Source organism: Dermacentor silvarum, chromosome 1 (assembly GCF_013339745.2).
Source record: "Dermacentor silvarum isolate Dsil-2018 chromosome 1, BIME_Dsil_1.4, whole genome shotgun sequence".
Lineage (NCBI taxonomy): Eukaryota > Metazoa > Arthropoda > Arachnida > Ixodida > Ixodidae > Dermacentor > Dermacentor silvarum.
This window is the reverse complement of record NC_051154.1, coordinates 88994312-89014211: the sequence shown is the minus strand read 5'-3', so window position 1 is coordinate 89014211 and position 19900 is coordinate 88994312. Positions and strand designations below refer to the sequence as shown.

The 19900-nt window shown below is 45.7% G+C and overlaps 1 protein-coding gene across 1 annotated transcript in view; it reads left to right on the top strand.

The window, feature by feature from the left end:
• LOC119431986 (ribose-5-phosphate isomerase-like) overlaps positions 1-17549 on the top strand; it is a 50438-nt gene extending 32889 nt beyond the window's left edge. Inside the window, exons 7-8 of the mRNA XM_037699430.2 lie at positions 12803-12902; positions 17220-17549. Of these exons, the coding sequence (XP_037555358.1) occupies positions 12803-12902; positions 17220-17311 (192 nt within the window). The 3' untranslated portion in view covers positions 17312-17549. The remainder of the gene's footprint in view (positions 1-12802; positions 12903-17219) is intronic.
• Positions 17550-19900: the final 2351 nt, after the last annotated feature.

The following is a 19900-nucleotide window of genomic DNA, read 5'->3' as shown; positions in this document are numbered from 1 at the left end:
ACGACACAGGTCAAAATGGCGACGTCGCTTGTGTACGGTTGGCTACTGGCGCGGCTAGTAGCGGCTGCAATACTGACTTTTCTAGATGGCGCTAGCTATGCACCGTATTTAACGGTTTCAATGAAAAACTGGCGCGTTTTTTAAAATCCTTGAATCTAAGCCAACCCTAGAGTTTGGAATATGATTATTTGAAAAAAAAACTATCGGCCTAGATTCGAATAAATATGGTATGTAATTGTTAAAAAAAATCACTGCCTTAGAAGAAAATTCTGGTATTTCTGCATGGACTTGGTCAATGGCATTGCTAAGATCTGCGAACTCTGAATTGCTGTCGGGGGGTTCGATAACAAGCGCCAATGAAACAGGCGACGTGACTAATGTGGCATGAGGACCAGACTGTTTCGAGAGGAGAGTCTACTGGAATAGGAGAGGGATGGTATAATTCGTTAATCGCAATAACTACACCACCACCTCGGCAACCGATTCAGTCTTTTCTGTCTTTACGGAAGATGATGAATGACAATGTTAACGGAAACTCGCTGCTGGCGACGTCTGCCGAAAGCCATGTTTCGGTACCAATAATGATTTCTGCAGAACACGTATGCACGATGGCTTTCAAAATGTCAGTCTTATGGTATATGCTACGGAAGTTGGCCAATAACATCAAAAATGAGTCTATAGGTGCAGCTGAACCTCATTCGACAGATCGTTCAGGGCCTGAAGTTTGAACTACCGCACCCCTGGCGGAGTCGAAGTGGTAAATCTTGCCTTGCAGAGGCAATTTGTTAAAGCGCACAGAGAATCGTGCGTTGTCTGTGCGATTGCTCTTGGCAAACTCCTGCAGCTTTTTCCGTACAAACTGAACACTCGGCGAAAAATCTTCACGCCAAACTTTTGGTGACTCCAGGCTTTTAAGCTTGTATGAGTTGGGCAGGGCATCTATTTTAGATTTAAAGTTGAGAAACTTAACAATGATTGGACGCTGAAAACTGGGATGACGTTGGCCGAAGTGGTGTGCCCATTCAATATCGCCAACTGTAATTTTGAGGTGATTAGGGAACAGATTCTTGACGATTTGTTCTGTTTCTATGTAACCTTTGTGATCGCCTTCAGGAAGGCCTTAGATGATAAGGTAATTTCTCCTCATTCTATTGTTCATGTCGTCAACCACTTCAAATAACTGTTTACTTGTCTTGCATATATTCGATTTAAATTCATTCACAGATTCGATGACAGCGTTGAAGTTGTCTTTAAACTGTTGTCTTTAAACCGGAGTCTTCAAGGCGCTCACATGCAGTTTGATATCATTCATGCTTTTCGTTGTTTCGTCGTGGCATTCTTTTTTGAGGGTGAGCACATCCCCCGTGTCGCATATATGTAAACAGGGATAATGTGCTAAGAGAATGCAGTGCTGATGCTGCTCTGCATTGTGGAACGCTAGCTGTGGCGTTGAGTTCTAGGGCCCAGATTACCTTCCATGTCCCCCGCACAAAGCAAAAGCAAGGCGAGGCAGTAGGTGCAATGAAGGCCTAGGGCAAAATGTGTTTATTACGGTTAATTTAACACAAACGAGCATGGCTGAAAATTCCAGGTGCGGTGCACGCAAAAAACATGTCGATTTGAGCACGATAAGTACACAGGTCAACACCCATTGTTACACAAGGAGCAAAAAGTGCGGGGATATATTATTCATATATAAATATGATGTATGCTGTTCTTGATTCAGTACTTGCTGGCCTTGAGTGAACGAAAGTTTTTCTTTTGTAGTAGCCAAGTTTACGTACGACTATGGTGCATCACATCGCATTTCCCCCACGTCGCATATGCGTAAAAAGAGATAATGTGCTAGGAAGAAAATGCAGTGTGCTGATGCTGCTCTGCATTGCGGAACGTTAGCTGTGGTGTTGAGAAGACGTTTACCTAAATAAGTTATGTTCAGTGAAGGATGGCAAATTGGGCTAGTTAGTATTCTAATAATTTTCTTGCAAGGATGTATAATGCAAAGTAGTAAAGGGCAGGACGACAACAAATAAGGACGAAAGGCTCTGCAGGTTTAGGATATGGACACAGAAATCCTCAAAATGCGTGATAATGTATTTCAACAAGGGCTTGTCAGATACGGAAAACCCTCTTGTGAAGCATGCCCATATACACTGCTATTTGTGCTTTTTTTATTTCTAAGTGCAGAGAAAGTAACAAGGAATCATCAAACACGTCTCTGTTTTAAAGCGAATAGTAGCTATCTCTGGCTCTTTCGGCCGTTTTTGTGGTTGGTTGGTGGTTCATGGTCAGTTGATGGTCAGTGGACAGACTTGGCAAGGAAAACGTTTGCCTGCTCTCGCTCTCATTTGCTCATGTCGTCTGCTTACTCTTTCTCTCTCTCTCTCTCATTCTTTCATTCATTTGGGCCATTCAGTCACGTTGACAATCATTGTCAGTGGTTTCTGCACAATTTTTGGTTTATGTGATTTCTTTTAAAACTATAAATAATGCCTGCCAACGTGGATTTGTATAGATGAGTTAGCCACATGGCTGGCGAGCAGCTCTCTTTATCGTTGCATGTTGTGAGTGGTTTCGTTTGTTTAAAGGGACACTAAAGGCAAATACAAAGTCAAGCTAAAGTGATGGATTAAGTATCCTTAAGGCGTCAATATTATCGCGAACAGAGCCTTAGTAATCGAGAAATTGAGGTAAATGCAGGACACAATTAGAGATTCCCCCAGGACATTCAGGTACTTGTCCGATGACGAAGGCACTCCTCATTTATATTCTGTCGCTAATACTGAACCACTCGTTATAAAAACATCATTGTACTTTAAGATGAAAGAAAATGTTACTTCACCAGTTCTATTTCATTTGTAGAAAAAAGAACTCATTGACATTACACCGTTGACGACGACACGGGCGGTAGAAAAGTTTGGTTTTTGCTGACTGCGCCGCCCGCGCTTTCGTGTTTCAGTAGTTCAGTTATTGCGTAGTGCTGCGCTGGTTTTGCTGGCTCGCGAAACTCGCACAAACTGCAAGTAGCAGAGAATTCCACTTTCATGTGGTCACAGAATAAAGAAGCGATGTCGCGAGGTGTCGGAACGGTCGACGCCGCTTGACCAATAGCAGCTGCAGCGGCGCATTGTACCGCCGTCTATCGGGCACCGTTTTACTCACCGACGGCAGCAAAGGGCGGTGATGGCGTATGCAACGTCACCACTCCCTGGTTGTCGTGGTGGCAGATTTGAATTGCCATAAAGGTATTCGGACCTTCAGATGCAATTTTCTCGTAAACTAAGTCTTTTCTTTGCACGAAACAAGCGTTACTACGTTTGTGGAATGGTATTTAAACAGTCCACGTCGACTTAGTATTTGCCTTTAGTGTCCCTTTAACTCTTTCTCTACCATGGAGAAAATAGGTGTTTTTTGTATGTTATGGCATATGTTTTTTTCTGACGGAACTACTGCACTCAATATTTAATGTAATACATAAGCAGAAAGCAAAATGAATGCACTTTTCACGCATGTTTTATTGACGAGATGTATATCATAAAAAAAATATAAATTGGTAAAATCAAGATTGTTCAATTTTATCGCACAAAGTTTGTGAAGACACGCTTGGGTATCTACTAAGGAAAAAATGTTACGAAAATTATGAGTTATACAAAATGTATTGCCGTCTATTAGGCGCTATCTCCGAAAAAAATACAAATTTTCCATTGAACAGGTATTTCGCTACAAAACTTTAGCTGCAAAACTTCAGTTCGGCGTGCCGGGCTGTGGCCGCCAATGTTCTGGGCTAGTTTGCGTCGTCGTCGCTTTAAGACTCAAAGTCAGAAGAAAAGTTAGCGTCCTCTGACTCGCTGCTATTCGATGTATCGATAAGATCAGCCGCAGACGCAGCGGAATTGCGATATCGGCGATCTCCCGAAGCACGCTTTCCGGAGCTGGACATTTTTGCATTCTGCTTTGACGATCGTGAAACTTCGGAGTGCGTTTAAAAATCGCCACCTGGCCGGGAAAAAAAAGCGAACTGCTTAGAAAAAACAGTTTCTCCTCTTTCACATCCGATGGCGCAATGTGTCTGTGAGCAGCGCGGAAGGTCTCGAAAGCGGCATTTCAAACCATCGATAGCGGGCGGCCATTCTTTAGTTCTTTTTTGACGATCGCAAAACTTCGGAGCGCGTTTAAAAATCACCGCCTCGTGGTAAAAAAGTGAACTGCTTAGAAACCTAAGATGTAGTTCTCCTCCTTCACGTCCGATAGTGCAGTATGTCCGTGAGCGACGCGGAAGGTCTCGCAAGCGGCGTTTCAAACAATCGATAGAGGGCTAACCATGCCCAATGGGCACGGTACGAAAAGAGTTAAATAGAACGTTTGTCAAAAAGGGAACCATTGCTTGCGTTATTCGTTTGTGGAAGTTACCCGGAAAATTCTGAACTTTAGGCTGCCGCACAATCAAAATCCTGATTTCTCCCTGTTTTATTGTGATAGCAATTATGTGGATACTCCAAGCGCATTTTTGCCGTCGCCGTTGTCGTGATCTTCCATGTGGCGATAAAATCGTCGACATGCGTTGTGTGTGCGAGGGTGAGCCAGCAACCGCAGCTCAATCTCGCGCATGCGAGAGAGGAAGGTGGCCGAAAGAGCGCACTCTTCGTTCACTTGAGGGGCAAGGGGAGGAGGCGACGGAGACGGTAGGGGTCGAGGGTGCTTTCTGCTCTTGCGGCTGCTACTGACGGAGCTACTGCGCGGGCACCTTATCTTGAAAGCGATCTGCTATGTGGCCGAAGTGTGCGCCGCGGCGACCTCATCTTCAAAGCGATCTGTGATGGGTACAAAGTGCAAAAGTGCATGCGCCGAGTGCCGGTAGCTTCGTATGCGCTGTGCTTTCGACGTTTAGTTGGCGTTGAAGCGAGACAGCGCGAAGGTCAATTTGCCCGCTGTTGCGGGCGCGCTTTCTCATTCCATCGTTTTAAACAGTTTCCGCGGTCATCGAGCGAGATGTGTTCATGTTTACCTGCGCGCGCGTGACACCGTGCTTGTTTATTCAGTTAGTAAGCGAATATTTTCAACTCTATACGGCCGATAAAACTACTATCCTTACTTCGTATAGCTGTCTACTAATTTGCTATCGCAATCGATGCTTGACGAAACTGTGACTTTTTTTTTTCTTTTTCATAACACCCAATTTTTACCCCTCAAATTTTAAAAAGCACTAGACCCGATAAGAGGACCCTAATTATTTGCAATGTCAATTAATTCTGAACTTTAGGCTGCCGGACAATCAAAATCCTGATTTCGCCCTGTTTTTACAGCGTAAGGTTCCAATAGCCGTTTCATTCCAATAGCCGTTTCGGTTCGCGATGGTGCCGCCGGCGGCGGTGTACACCGTCGTAACCGCTATCGCCGGAAATGCAAAAAAAGTACCAGACTCCTCCCGCCAAGATCGAACCCGCGCCCACTGCGTGGGAGCGAGATACTCTACCACTGAGCCACGCAAGCGCTTGTTATCGGGCAGCGGAAAAAGGCCCTAAAACGCTCCCAAGCGCGCAGGGGCAGATGACCCGAGCCTCCGCCAGTATGGTGGCGCCATCTAGTTAAGGTGCCAGCAAACGCAGCGTGCCCGACATGTAAGTTGTAGTTGTAAGGCTTGATCGGGCTCAGCAGACTGCTGTGCAGAGGGCATTACAAGCCACAGTTCGCTGTCAACGCCAGGCGGACAGTTCAGATCGTTCTTGTCAAAACGAGGCGAACAGACTGCCGCGAAGACCCTGTTGTGCGTGGTGCCCAAATTGGAGCTACTCTTGAGCCGCTCCACCAGCTTACGCTGTGACTATGCCGCGTGTGCCGGCAGGCCTGTGACTTTTTTTTTCTTTTTCATAACACCCAATTTTTACCCCTCAAATTTTCAAAAGCATTAGACCCGATAAGAGGACCCTAATTATTTGCAATCTTAAATGGCTTGTTTATGAACTTCCACTCTGAGACTACAGTGTAGACCGCTTATAATGTAAGTCGCCGGAGTCGCGAATATCTGCACTATAAGCGGTACCGCACTATAACCAAAGCAACAGTTTTCAAGGCCCGCACATATGCAAAGCATGTGCACCGAGCCGCCACGCGTATGCGACAGTCAAGGAATGCAGCTAGAACGTTTGCATTCAATTTACAGTCGAATCTCGTTAATTCGAACCAACTCGTGCGGCGGCGCCTCCGACCGGCATTGCTCCGGCACCGCCATAGAGTAAAAGCTTAGGAGAGACCCCTTAATGTCATGCGCGAACAAAAAAAAACAAAATGCTGCGGAAATTTTATCTCTCAAATGGCAAGGTCGCCGATTCTGCGTTGCGCTGAAACATGCGTGTACGTGCCGACGTCTCAGCCACGCTACCGTAGCCACGCGTAGAAAATGTCAGTGAACCCTTCTTTCTCCTTTATGCTTCCTCTACTTTCTAGTCACGTGCTGACCTTGCACGCTCAGTGGCGCTGTCCCAGGCCAGCCAACGAAACTGCCCACGCCGGCAAACGCCCGCTTCCCGATGACGGTAGAAAACAAAACTTCGGGGAGCTGGCGCCGGGCCGGCTGGAGCGGCGGCGCCTGCACGACGGCAGGCGGGTGCGCACGGTGACAGTCAAAAGTGAGGGAGCTACGAGGGAGGGCGAGGGGAGCCACCGAAGCGGCGGAGTAGCCGAGGCGAAATCCGCTTCCCTGCCGCCCTCCTCCCTCACATTCCACGGTCTCCGCATGCGCCCTTCGCCGTGCTGTGCTGGCGCCGCCCCCTCCCTGAAGTTTCGTTTACTGCCGTTATCGTGAAGCTGGCGTTGGCAGTTTCGTGGCCCTCGCTCGCTATGTGTGCCGTGATATTTCACGACTTGCACTCAAGATTCTGGTTTCAACCTCACTGGCTGTTTGTTCGCACCACGTGCCCTTCTCCTCCACTTTGTCTCTCTTTCTTCCTCGAGCACTCCTTGGGGCGCTCGTTTGAGGGGAGCGTTCGCCGTCTCCGCTGACTTCCGTACTCCCAGGCAGCCGCACTGTAGCTGGTATTTCGTTTCCCGCAACTGCACTATAAGCGATATGTGTATACATGGAGTGCTATGGGAAAATTAACGGGAGTCTGAAAAGACCGCACTGTATCCGGTCCTGCACTATAAGCGGTTACGTTATAACTGGTCTATACTGTATATGCTTTGTAAGCATTCCTTGCATTGTTGACCACTGCGATTATGTGGCTTTGTTGCCTTCTCTTCACACCATTACTCAGCCTCCATTTCTCTATGCATTCAGCTTCTTGTTGTTGAGTGGTTTCTTCCTTGTGCTGTTCTTGTGCTGCTTCTCTGTGTTGAACAGATTCTTGGTCTAACTTCGTAGGGTTAGCAGTAGCCACAATAGCTAAATTGTGAGGTTTTACTGAAAGCTGTGCCATGGATGCAGTGTGCCTGTGGCTGTGTGTCTCTGACAGCCGGCAGGCAACAAAAATGTATCTCGCCAGCACACCCTTTAAACACAAACGCTGAAAGAATGGTGCCGTGGTGTAATACTGCTAGGCTGTATCTGGGACTGAAATATTTTTGCTTGTTCTGTGCAGTGGTGGTTAAGTGTAAACATAGCGTAGAATGTAAGGGGCATGTTACATTAATGAAAAGTGGCGCTGTATCTTGTCTTAGTGCACACGATAATACAAAGCACTTTTGTTTTAGGATATTAGTACAACCTCGTTGATGCGGTCCCATTACGTTTGATTTCCTGGTGCCAACGTTCATGTTCTAGAACACAGAAAGTGACCCTATACAGTTACACTTCTTTTTTACCAGTTCTTACGTCTTCGGAGAACATGATCTTTCTGCACCAATGTTCAGTACACCGCCAAACTGTGATCATAGGATACATTTTCCTGCCACTAGATCAAATGTAAACAAGAAAAGTCGCAGTTTCACCTGAAAGGCAAAGCAGAGATTGCAATAGCAAATTACTAGACAGCAATACGAAGTGAGAATATTAGATTTATTGGCTGTGTAAGCTTGTAAACATTCGCTGTGGGGATGCGCGACTCTCACGCGTCCCCTGATGTTGTTTTCCCCACATGGCTCCTGTCTCCTGTAATCCGGCTTCACCGCGTGGCATTACAGCGGCAACGTATTACGAGAGATGGCGCTAGTGTTGTTTGCTAATGCCACCTAGCGGCGGGGTTACTTTGGTGCAAAAGGAAGAAGGCGCTGCCTCATCGGGTTGGGGTCGGTGAGCGATGCGGACATTCCGTGCGTGCGCCGATCCACGCTTCGCAAGACCGTCTCGCGAGGCTAGGAGCAGGACACCGGAATTGACGAACACGGATCCTTCGAATCCGTGACTGTACACGCGAACGACTAGGCGATGGTTTCTAGCATGGGGCGAACATATTCGCTCGCTTTTCGGTCGCGGTGATTCGGACTTACTCGATTTGTTGCGCACCCATGTCAATGTTCTATGGGTAGTAATTCGGCTAGCATGCATTAGGGTATGAAAGGTGCAATAAATGTCCTTTTGATTGTTTGCACTATTGTGTTGTCGTTCCTTTCTCTCAAGAGCACGTGTGAGATCCCACATCCCTTACTAACTAACAAGCCTGGTGTCACGCGTGCAGGCAAACTTGAACTCATCTCGCTCGACCACAGACACTCGGTCAAAACACTGGAGTGAGGAAGAGTGGCAGCAGCATTGAGTGAATTGACCTTCATGCTGCCCCTAGCTTCAATGCGAACTGAGTGGTGTGAATAAAGTGCACACGAAACCATCAGACCTCTATGCACCTAGACTACTGTCCACAGATCGCTTTCAAAATAGGACTCGCGCGATACGCGGGTCATATCGGCCGCGCGATACGCCGCCGAAGTAGAACCCCCCCCCTCTTGCCCCCATTGCCGAACTGCGATCGTATGATAGGTTTTCCCTCCACTAGATCCCATGCAAATGAGAAAAGGCGCGAGGCACGTGCGATCGACAACAGTAGAGGCCTGCAGCAGCAGCTTCCCCACAGTACTCACCCACCCGTCTTACGAGAGTATGTGCGCACGCACTCGGTTTCCTATTCTGGTATCGGCATATTTCATCCCCAGTCGTCACATGCCGCATTCGCAGTTATCGCCATCAATTGCGATGAGCATCTTCACCTATCCCTTCCAAAGCGCGTGTGATGTAGTGCTGTTGGAAGCGCACTGCACACATTTAACGGGTGATAGCCCAAATGCGCTGCCGTTCCATGCTGCAGGGGTTCACTCAGGCGGCATCATAGGCATTGTATTCCCGCATTGCCCACAAGCTCGATTTTGTTTTTGTTTTCCAAAGGAAAACGACAACACGCGATTTAACGACAACGGTTGCTCGGGCGCCACCAGCTCCACGCGCATCGGCGTTTGTCTCATGCCGCAACGATTTGCGCTGAGTAGGCACATCAAAACTTCCCACTAAAATGCCCTGCTCAAAAAAGCTGCTGACCTAGGCCGAATTCAAGGAACGAAAACTTAAGCTTTTCTGAGGCCGCAAAAACTGTCTCGGTGACATTGAATGCATGTTTTCCCAGTTAGTACATTTTTTCTTGACTTTTTTTTTTCCCAAAATGTATGAATGAGGTTCTACTGTATGCACTTGTGATTGACTCTAATTCAATTGTGCTGTCTGTCAGTGCCTTTATGGGTGTCTTTTCTTCTGTTACATAGTAGCTCAAAGTCTGTGCTACAATATTTCGGTGCTGCATTGCCAAACACATGCGGAACTAATCTCTGTAAAATACAAAGCATACATGTTCAAGTACTTTAGCGTTGTCTTGGCCTTCATTGATGTGCTTCAGCAGTAAGACTGGCCTTTGCCCGCAACCACCTTTTGTCTACACACATAGCCATTGAAATACTAGAATTCACGTAAGGCACTTTCCTCTCATCTGACCTCACCACTTAGCCAGAGTGCTAGCATGGGCTGTGTGGTCTCCACGCAGTATTGTTTCAGCATTGTTGCTGTTGCTGTTTCTGTTGCCGTTCTGCAGTATTGTTGCTACTCATTATGCTTCTTGTCAAGTTTCACACCCACAACTCGACCGCCAACTCCTTTGTGGTGGCACAGACAACCTACCGTATACCTTGATGTTCCTGGCATTTACTTGAAGGCAAACTTCTCATGGTTAGCTTTGAAGAAAGTCACTTTGCTTTACTTATATGAATACTCTCCCAATGTACACATACAAGTTCTGCCACTGCAAACAGTTTGTCCGTTGCTCCATCAAGGTTGGCATTGGTGAAGGAAGAGTGAAGGGGGAGTAATTTCCTATCGCAGATTCCATGATTGTCTTGGTCAGAACGGATACCTGAACTATTCTTAGACAAAGAGCCTCAGCTTCACTGACATGATGGGAAACGGCATATTCAGAATGACGTAGCCAATGACCAGTCCCTGGGCCACACGAAACTTTTAGTTGGTTAGCATTTATTTTAAGAACTAATGCATAATGATAAAGGGGGAAAAAAAAAGGAATGTACAGAAGCCAGTGTACACCTGTTCTTTGCTCATTTCTCATTTTGCGCTCTTTCTATGAGCAATGAAACTTACTCTTGAGCTATACTTCTGTGGCACTGTGCCATTATGACAAAAGGTCGTGGAGTGTTTTTTTGATATGAGCAGTTTCCTGCTCCATATGTTCAGTATTTATTGCTCATGGTCTCTCTGACAGTCTTCAGCAAGCAGTATCACATTCTAGCAAAATTTACTCATCTGAGTGTGATCAGTGCACTTGTTGAAACACAGTGAACATAGTGCACTTTGTTGGATAGCAGAAAAGACACTTCTTTTGTTGGGCATGCAAAAGAATATTTTTCCACTCTAACACTTTTGCACTTATTCTTTTCCACATGGGCTGCATTATCTGTATCACACAGGATATTTCGCAGGGTGCAGATGGCACTTGTGCTGAACGCTGGCATGATCTTTGAGCAAGAAATTTTCAAGTAAATGTATTTGCAGTTTATAGCGTAAAGGTCACTAGGAAAGTCTTGCTACCGTCAACGTTCAATTTCTTGGACTCCCTATGCACTGCGAAAACATAAGAAATATACAGCAGTCTGAAAAAAAAAAGAAAAAAAATTTGGCGGTCGTGCTTTCAATCAATGTCATTTTGGACCTGTGGTCACTGCAAAAAGTCAGAAAAATTGGACGGTGAAGGGTTTCAGCGTCCAAAATTTCAGACGTCCTTGTACATTGCATCTGTGAGGTACATGGTGGTGCCGATGAGATGTATGAATTATAAGGCATGTCCAAAAAATTGGTCATTGACGTATATGACTTTATTTATTATGGTCGCTTAAAATACTTTCCACTACAGTCAATGCACTTCTGCATCCTTCAGAACCAGTCATCACACCAGCCCTGCCATGTTCTCGGGGTAGCTGAGCTGAAGCCCTTGGAAGGTCCTTCTCATTTGAAATCTTTCCTTTCGGCCTGTTCTTTACAAGAGGCAAAGTTATATGGAGTGAGCTATTGACTTTATGGGGGATGCTCCACCAGATTCAACCCAGTAAATACATACTAAACAATCTATGCAACCTCTAGAGCAGTGTGCAGCTGCTTTGTGATAGTGCAGGAGACTGATGTCTAGCGTTGAACGTGGACAGATGTTTTCAAGTGCAGTATAAGCAACTATGGGCACACATTTCTTGGTATATCGTTTCAACTGTCTTCTGTGGGTCTAGCACCACATGCTCCATAATACCCTTGACACTAAAGAAAAAAAAAAACTTCGCCGCATCCGCGGCGGGTGCCCAGACCCACTAAAAAGACGTGGGACTCAAATCTGATTGATTTGATGATAAAGTTTACGTTCTTCTTCTCTTCACAGATCTTCATTTTTGCACAGGTACAGATGTGGGTTCATCTTCACAAACCCAGACTTTGTTGTGGGCTTTAGTGGGCACATCATAAAAGTACAGTCAGTTTCCATCACCTGTTATTATGCTTTTCAAATTGCAAGAAGCTTCATTTTGGAACTTCTTGAGCAAATGCCTTGCAGCACCGTGAAACATGTTGCGCCATTTGCTCGTCGGTCAAGGCACGAGGCATCAAATGAGAAATAGACTTAACTCACTTGAAGGTGTTCATGGAGAATAGAATGAATTGCCTGTGCAGAAATATTCAAAAGTCGCCTCTATTTTGCAGATGGGTCACGCACCTGTCTGCCTGTAGTATTTTCCAAACAGTGGCGATGTTCTCCTCTGTGATAGACGAAACTGGGCATCCTTAGCTTCGTGCATATTTAACATTGAAATTCTCTCTTTGGAACTGCCGATACCATCTGAATGTTGTCCTGCAGTGAGAGCAGTCATAACCCAAGCACAGGAGTAATTTCTTCCTGAAACTTATCCACACTCAAACCACAAGCAATGTTGTAGCTCAAAACTGCCCGGTATTCAAATTTCGACCATGACGACATTGCGAGCACTTTGCATTCCCAGAGCTAACAAGGCATGTGCAAAATGCCTGTGCTACTAGCCATAACATAAATTAGGACATATCTCAGTACGTGTGAACTTGCAATGACGTGTGACCGTTGGCTATGTTGTATTGCAAAATTTTCTTAGTGACCTTTGTGTGTAATGATCATTTTTGCGTTAGCTCTTTCTGCGAGCGTATATAGGCAGACATGAAATGTATTGTCAGGCAAGTAAAGTATAGAACTAGCATTGTTGCTTCATGTTATTCAAGTGCAGTGAATTCAGTTTATCACTTTATGCTAACTGGGTGATTTACTGTCAAAGTTACAACTTTGTTTTCTTTTCTTTTGTCTTTGTGAAGGGACCAGTTGTAACCGACAATGGAAATTTCATACTTGACTGCAAGTTTACCCCACAGAAGGACTGGTCAGCTGTTAACACTACTCTGAAGATGATTCCTGGTAAGTTGCACCTGCTTCATATTGCTACAAGGCAGAAATAGCGAAGCGTAGGTGTGTTTACAAGTATATTACAAGTTGCAGCAGCACTGCGTACAGAAAATGGCTGCCCCAACCAGCCGCACTATCTTGCCAAATTGTCTTCTTTGTTTAAAGACACACCGTGCCCCACTGCTCCATAACATCACGCCCCGGTCGGAAAGCCGCCGTCTCGGCGCTAGTGATTATGGGGCAGAAATCTCTGTGAAGTAAGGTTTCAACCTAGACATGTGGACGACATCGGTGGGCACAGGCGCAGACGATGAACGAGTCTAGAGGGGATACTTCTTAATTTACATCGCCAAGCTGGCGCAGAATCTTGTAAGGCCCTGTGGAGCGCGGGAGAAGTTTTTCAGGCAGGCCAATGTGGCGGCATCGTGTCCAGAGAAGAATTAGAGACCCAGGAGAGAAATGAACGTCCCGGTAGTGGCTGTCATACCGCGTCTTCTGTGCAACCTGTGAGGCAGTGAGCCAGGAGCGGGCAATGTGGTGAGCTGTGTGAGCCTGTGCGAAGATGTCGCAGGCATACTCAGTTGGAATGTTAGTCGCGGGTCAAAGGAACGTGTCGAAGGGCAAAGTTGGGTGGTGGCCGAACAGCAGATAAAATGGAGAAAACCCAGCGGTCTCGTGATGGGACGAATTATATGCAAAGGTCATGTAGAGTAACGTGTCATCCCAGTCACTGTGTTCCGGAGAAATGTACATGGATAGCATCTGCGTCAACGTCCGGTTGAGCCACTCAGTTAGTCCATTGGTCTGCTGGTGATAGGTGGTGGTTAGTCTGTGCATTGCAGAACACGAACAAAGAATGTCTTCGACAACGCGGGACTAGAAGGTGCGGCCGCGATTAGTGAGCAGCTGCCTCGGTGCACTGTGATGTAGTATGACGTCATACAGAAGGAAATCCGCAACGTCCGTAGCGCAGCTCGTGTGCAATGGTCGCGTAATGTAGAGCACTGCACAGGCCTGATTTGTCGGCCCGGCCCGGGCCAGCAAAACAGGCCCGTGTAGTGCTCTACATTACACGAGCATTGCAGACGAGCTGCGCTACGGACGTTGCGTATTGGCCGGGCCCGGGCCTGCTTTATGAAGCCCGAGCCCAGCCCGGGCCCGTGATACCAAGCTTGGGCCCGGCCCAGGCCCGGGTGTTGATTACTAAGCTTAGCCAGGGAACGAGTGTGCGTGACCAGGCTTGGCCCGGGCACGCTGAAGTAAATTTGTTGATGATTAGGATTATCATTCATGCCTTGCCCTTTGTAGCAGGCGATCAGGCATAAGATCCGATGTGTACATGCATTGAAATGTTGCTTTACCCGCAGTGGTAGCTTATTGGTTAAGCTGTCTTAGCGCTTATCGGTATTGGCCATGAAGCAAAAAAAAAAAAAAAAAGGTCACTTTTGCCAGAAAGGATTGATGGTGATAGCGAAGAGACAACTACACTAAGTAAGGTTTTTTGTTTTATCGGGGTCACACGCGCTCAGGCAAACATTAACAGATCTCACTCGATAACCACGAACTCGCAGTCGCAACGCGAGCTAGCGCTTCGCACTGTGTCTTGGAAACGAGAGCGTCGAAGGGCAAAGTTGGGATTAGAAAATATTCGAACTTACGAATATTCGCACACCCCTAATTAATAATGTAGTTGGGGCTTAAAACTAGAAATTGTTTCATGACTGCATTCTTCCAGTTATGGGAATAAAAACTTGCAGATGTATGTAATGTTAGGTTCTTATTTCGAATATGAGTTTCTCATTTGGTTCTATTGTGAAGTAAGTTTCCTTTAATTTTCTGGAAAGACAGATTTCACGTAACAGGGTATCATTGGCTTCAGCATGATTAAAAACAATCCAGTAGACAAAACGTTATTGCTCTGTTTACTCTAGAACAGGGGTTCTCAAGCATGTTCGTTTCGGGGAACCCTGCTAAGCTCCATGAAGCGCCAAGGAACCCATCCCCCCCCCCCCCCCCCCCGCATTAACCGAATTAAAATTTCCTAATTAAACTAATGTCGAATTATCCAGAGTATCAAGAAAACAAATGAATGCTTACTACTTCAACGCGCTTTTATTTACTGAATGCATCACCAAATCTTGTTCCTGTTTTGCACAAAAGCAGTGAGGAAGCTGACATTCTTGTCATCTCATGACTGATTAATTGCTAGCAGCGGCGAAGGCCTCGCAACATCCTTCACAGCGCGGCCGCGGTGCGCGTCTTATCTGCAGACACGCTTTTCACTACCGCGCGCACATCCGGTTATTTTTTCGCTAGGGAGCTGGTCGCCAACAAATCGTCCGTCCATCGCGATGTAGCCGGTGCTCTTAATCTTTTACTTAATCTTAAATCTTAATCTTAAACATTTTTGCACTGAGTCAAAGCGCAACTACTGCTTGCCGCAACCGCTGCTGACGAAACCGCGGCCTTTATTGACGCAATCATAGACGGTGACCTTGCGGTTCAGAAGGCAGGCGGCCGACACACTCACCAAGTCAAAACGAAAGTACCATTTGCTGCAACAAGTATGAACGAATCCGCAGTCGCTATCGACGCGATCATGGATGGCCTGCTGTAAATGTTGCTTGATCGCTCCGTCGCTGCCCGTTGTCGTCCAGATCGTAATATCATCCGCGTATAGCATATCTCACATGTGCCGTAACTGGGAGTCTATTGTATCGAGCCCAGCTTTCGACGGAATCGTTTGTGTCATGCGCTCGGATCTCCCGCCGCAGTTAGTCGGTCCGTTGGTCTATGTCTTTGATGTCTGCCACCTGTTGCTTGTCACGATCTTTGCGTAGTTGATTCCAGTTGGTGATCTTCATTTGGCGACCGGCATTGTGTTCCTGCGGGCCGTCTTCTGCTGTTATGGAAATGATGTAGTGATCGCTTCCCAAGTCTTGCATGGTGTTTGTCCAAGTGACTTGGCGTGTGTTGCACGTAAAACTAAGGTCCGGTGTCGTGTCGGTGCTGACGCTGTTGCCCTGCCTTGTTGGTGCCGCGGGGTCGGTGACGAGCTCGAGTCCGGCGTATTGTTGCGTGAAACTGCGACAATTTTTTTTATTCCTCCGACGTATACGTCAGTGCGCACGCTATCAGCACCTACCCTATCTACAAATGGGAGAAATGTGCATGTTGGTAAGCTACAGCCTCCGAGATTCAAGTGCGAAAGCTTAGGCGCGGTGTCCGTTTTCAAAGGTGCTACAAGCTGCTTGCGGATTTATTGCGCAGTTCACACACTGCCGTTACGCGCTGTGATGTGCTTTTTGACACTCGGGCGTGGGTAATGGAAGTTCTGTGGATCAAGCACACCTCTTGTTCGCCGTTTTAGCCACTTAATTGGCAAGTGCAGGACCACGGAAAATTTATCAGTGGCTCGCGGAACCCACTTTGAGAACCCATGCTCTAGAACAAGAGTTGAGAGACTTCTGAGCTTATATACTTGGAAGAGAGTTCTTCTGGAACCACTTTTGTCCTAGGGTAAACGCCAGGGTAGACAGAGCAATAAGGTTGGTTTTGCTGGATTTTTTACGATTGTGTAGATGCTATTGATACCCTGCCCTGGTGGAATCTGAAGAACCAGTTTTTTGTGAGATATTCCAGAAAATTAAGTAAACTTGCATAAAATAATATAAGTAATTGAGATATATCAAAATGTACTTTATATCCAAAATAAGTACATAAAGTTATGTAGTCTCATTAAGATTTGTTCGTCCTATCAGAAGTTCATGTCAACAGAATTGATCTGCAAAACTAAAGATCTATTATTCCTGGTGCACCCAAATATCCATGACGCAACATAAATGAAATAGCATTGAAACCAAAAGGGAGATGTAAGCGACATTTATTTGATTGACATAATGGAAAACATTGCTTGTTGTACACTTCACCAATAAGTTCAGTCGGCTTCCATTAATTCGACCCTGAGAGCACCGGCGTTGATCAAATTATCCGGTGGGTCGGATTAAACAAGATGCATATGCATAAAAAAATGTGGCCAGGCGCAGCCACAGGAGAGTCCCAAGTGAAGAAGAGGCAGCTGGCACTTGACTTCCATATATAGTGAGCTTAGTTGGGCATAGTGTCAAATTTGTGTGTCCGTTGTTCGCTTTTCTGCCCATCTTTGGTTTTGCTGTTATCTGTGCAGTTATTCCTTGAAGTCCTTGAATGCAATGTTTGCAGTAATGGTAAAACTGTTGGAACTCGTTGCTTTTTGCTGGTCATTACTGTGCGAATTAAGTCCTGCTTACTCGTATTAATGTCTTTTTTTTTTTTTTTTTACACTTGCAGGTGTTGTTGAAACAGGTCTTTTTGTTGGAATGGCACACAAGGCCTACTATGGGTTAAACGACGGCTCAGTGAATGAGAAGAAAGCTGCTTGAGCTGGTTTTTCTGACTCGCTATATTTTTGTATTCATATACCAATTTGAAAATTGTACAGTGCATAGGCTAAGCTTCGAACAGACTTTGGCAGTGCAATGCTATATTGGCTGGCTAGTCAACTTATTAACAACTTGGAAGTTGCAATTTGTAAGATGGCTGGTGACAAAGGCCACTGGTAATTTTACTCTTTTCAAGGGATCATTTTCCTCCTCTTAAGTGTAGAATAAATGCATTTTTTATGTATTGATGTTGCTTTCATTCCTCACACTCATGCTAAAATTTATGCATGTGGTTCCCATTCCAAGATTAAGTTACTGGTTTGTGTTTATTTTATTTGTTTGCATTTATGCGCATTACTGAAAACAAGTGATAGTGTGATGAAAATGTATATTCATTAAGGTGGCGGTCCTACTCCGGCGGCACGCGCTAGGCATTTTAGTCATTGTTTGCGGACGCACTGTGCTTCCTGCGCTCATTGGAAAAATGTGAACTTTATTTCGTTGGAAAGCTTACTTTGTGCGCTTTCCAATGATACCTAGTATTATTGCCTAGCCTGAAGTGTCACCTAACGGCAGTCAAAACAGTGGGAGCAAAAAACGGCGTTTTTGCTGTACTAGTCTCCGCTGTACTGCCATTCCGACTAAACTGTTCAACATAACAAAATGAAATTTGCTGTGTCTTTAAATGAAATGTCATACAAGGTTTCTATGAAGAGAAATTGCGTGTAAAGCAATTAGAAATTTATATAGGCGCCAATAAAAATGGGCAAAACTACAAAAGTTTATGAATGAATATCTTTTTTCCTTTTAAATTCAGGACAACAATATTTAGTGGTTTTCTAGGCTACAGTGTACTTATCATATATGCAAAGTTGTTTTGTGTTCTAATGAACAGTTTGTGAGGTATAATTACGTACCTTTGGCAATTTATGACTATACTTGGTCACGCATTACCGGCGACGGGACAAAACTATTGCAGCTGAAACTCTGAAATTTTCAATAATCAAGCAGCAAGCCCTTATCTCAATTTCTATGAAGAGAAAATTGGCTTATGTTAATTAGGGAATCTACAGGGGAGTAGTGAATTTAGCTAATTTATCTGCTTACCAGGTCCGTGCAAATTGACATTCTTTTTCATGTAAACGCTAATTCACAACAATTGTTGCACATTACTATAACCATACAGTGGCATGTAATTACTAGCACTCACGAGTTTTACTAAGCAGTGCTTGAAACAGAAGATTTTAAATAATAAATCTCACAGGCGATTTTTGGTGGTGGTGCCATCTGTGCAAAAAAATATCAAGCTGTTTCACGTCAGTTCCAACGTTTGTCAAATGTGGCGCCACTAAACATTACAAAGCGGGCAAAACGCGGAGGGAATTCTTTCTCCAGGTTTGAGTGTTTGGCTCAGTCTAGTCACGGCGCCTCCCCCACTTCCTTCAAGCACACGTGTCTGCAACCACGCCTTCAATGTAGTCGTACACGAGTTCACTAACTTGTGGCTGCGGGGAGAAAAATAAAGAAAGAAAGAAAAAAAGAAAGAAAGAAAGAAAGCGCCGTGCACGGTAGATCATGAGTGCATGCCAAATCGCTAGCAGGTTAGGCCATTGTGCCAAGGAGAATTGCAAATTGCCCTCGCCCCCTCTATTTTGCAGGCTCCTAGGACGATATCGGGAAACTTGCTTTCCCCACGTGGCGAGGTGCGATGTGTGTGGAAGGGTACTGTGTTTGACTATTGTACACGACGCCGGTGGAACGATAGGATTAGCAGCAAACCATGAGCGAGCCTTACAGACTGCAGCGAAAAGTGCTGATGGGTGCGGGACCTGCTGCATTCCAAGCCGCGTGCTACTAAACAAATGTCGTGTTCCGACGCCCAGTGAAGTTTTGAAACACGTGATTTCCAGTAGGTGCTTTTCTCGTTGAAAGATATATCGTATTTATCCGCCTAATCATCGCACTCGCATAGTGGTCCCACCCCCACTTACTTTTTTGAGTGATCATCGTACCCTTGAAAATCACTGTAGTGACTGCAGTTTGTTTGTTGTGGTGACACGGCAGCCGACCGAGCAGTTTTCCGCCATTGCATGCACAACAGTGTGCACAACAGAATACAATCTCACATGCGCTCGAAAGTCTCCGACTTCAGCAGACAAAAGTTGAGAGAGAGAGAGAGATAAATGAAAGCATGGACAGCGCGAAAAAGGCAGACAACACGTGCACAATTTACACTATATAGATTGATGACTGTTATAAGAAGTACTTCTCGCAAATAATTTGTTTATGCAGTCCCTGCTTGTGTAGATCCTGTGATCTTATGCCATAGGCTAATGTGAGGACTTGGTATTGAACGCCTGTGTCACGAAAACGGCTGTCGGCGAAACATGCACAACTGCTGAGGGCTGCGCGAAAGGCTGTGCGCGAGTGCTTGCGATGGCCATCGTAATCATAACGCTGGCGCGATGAGCGCTAGCAGCGGTGAGCGCGTGTGAATTTCCTAAAGCAAACGTTCTGTGCAACCGCTTCATTTACCATTCCACTGCACTGCGGCTCTGGAACTCGAATGACGTGATCTCCAAAACTATT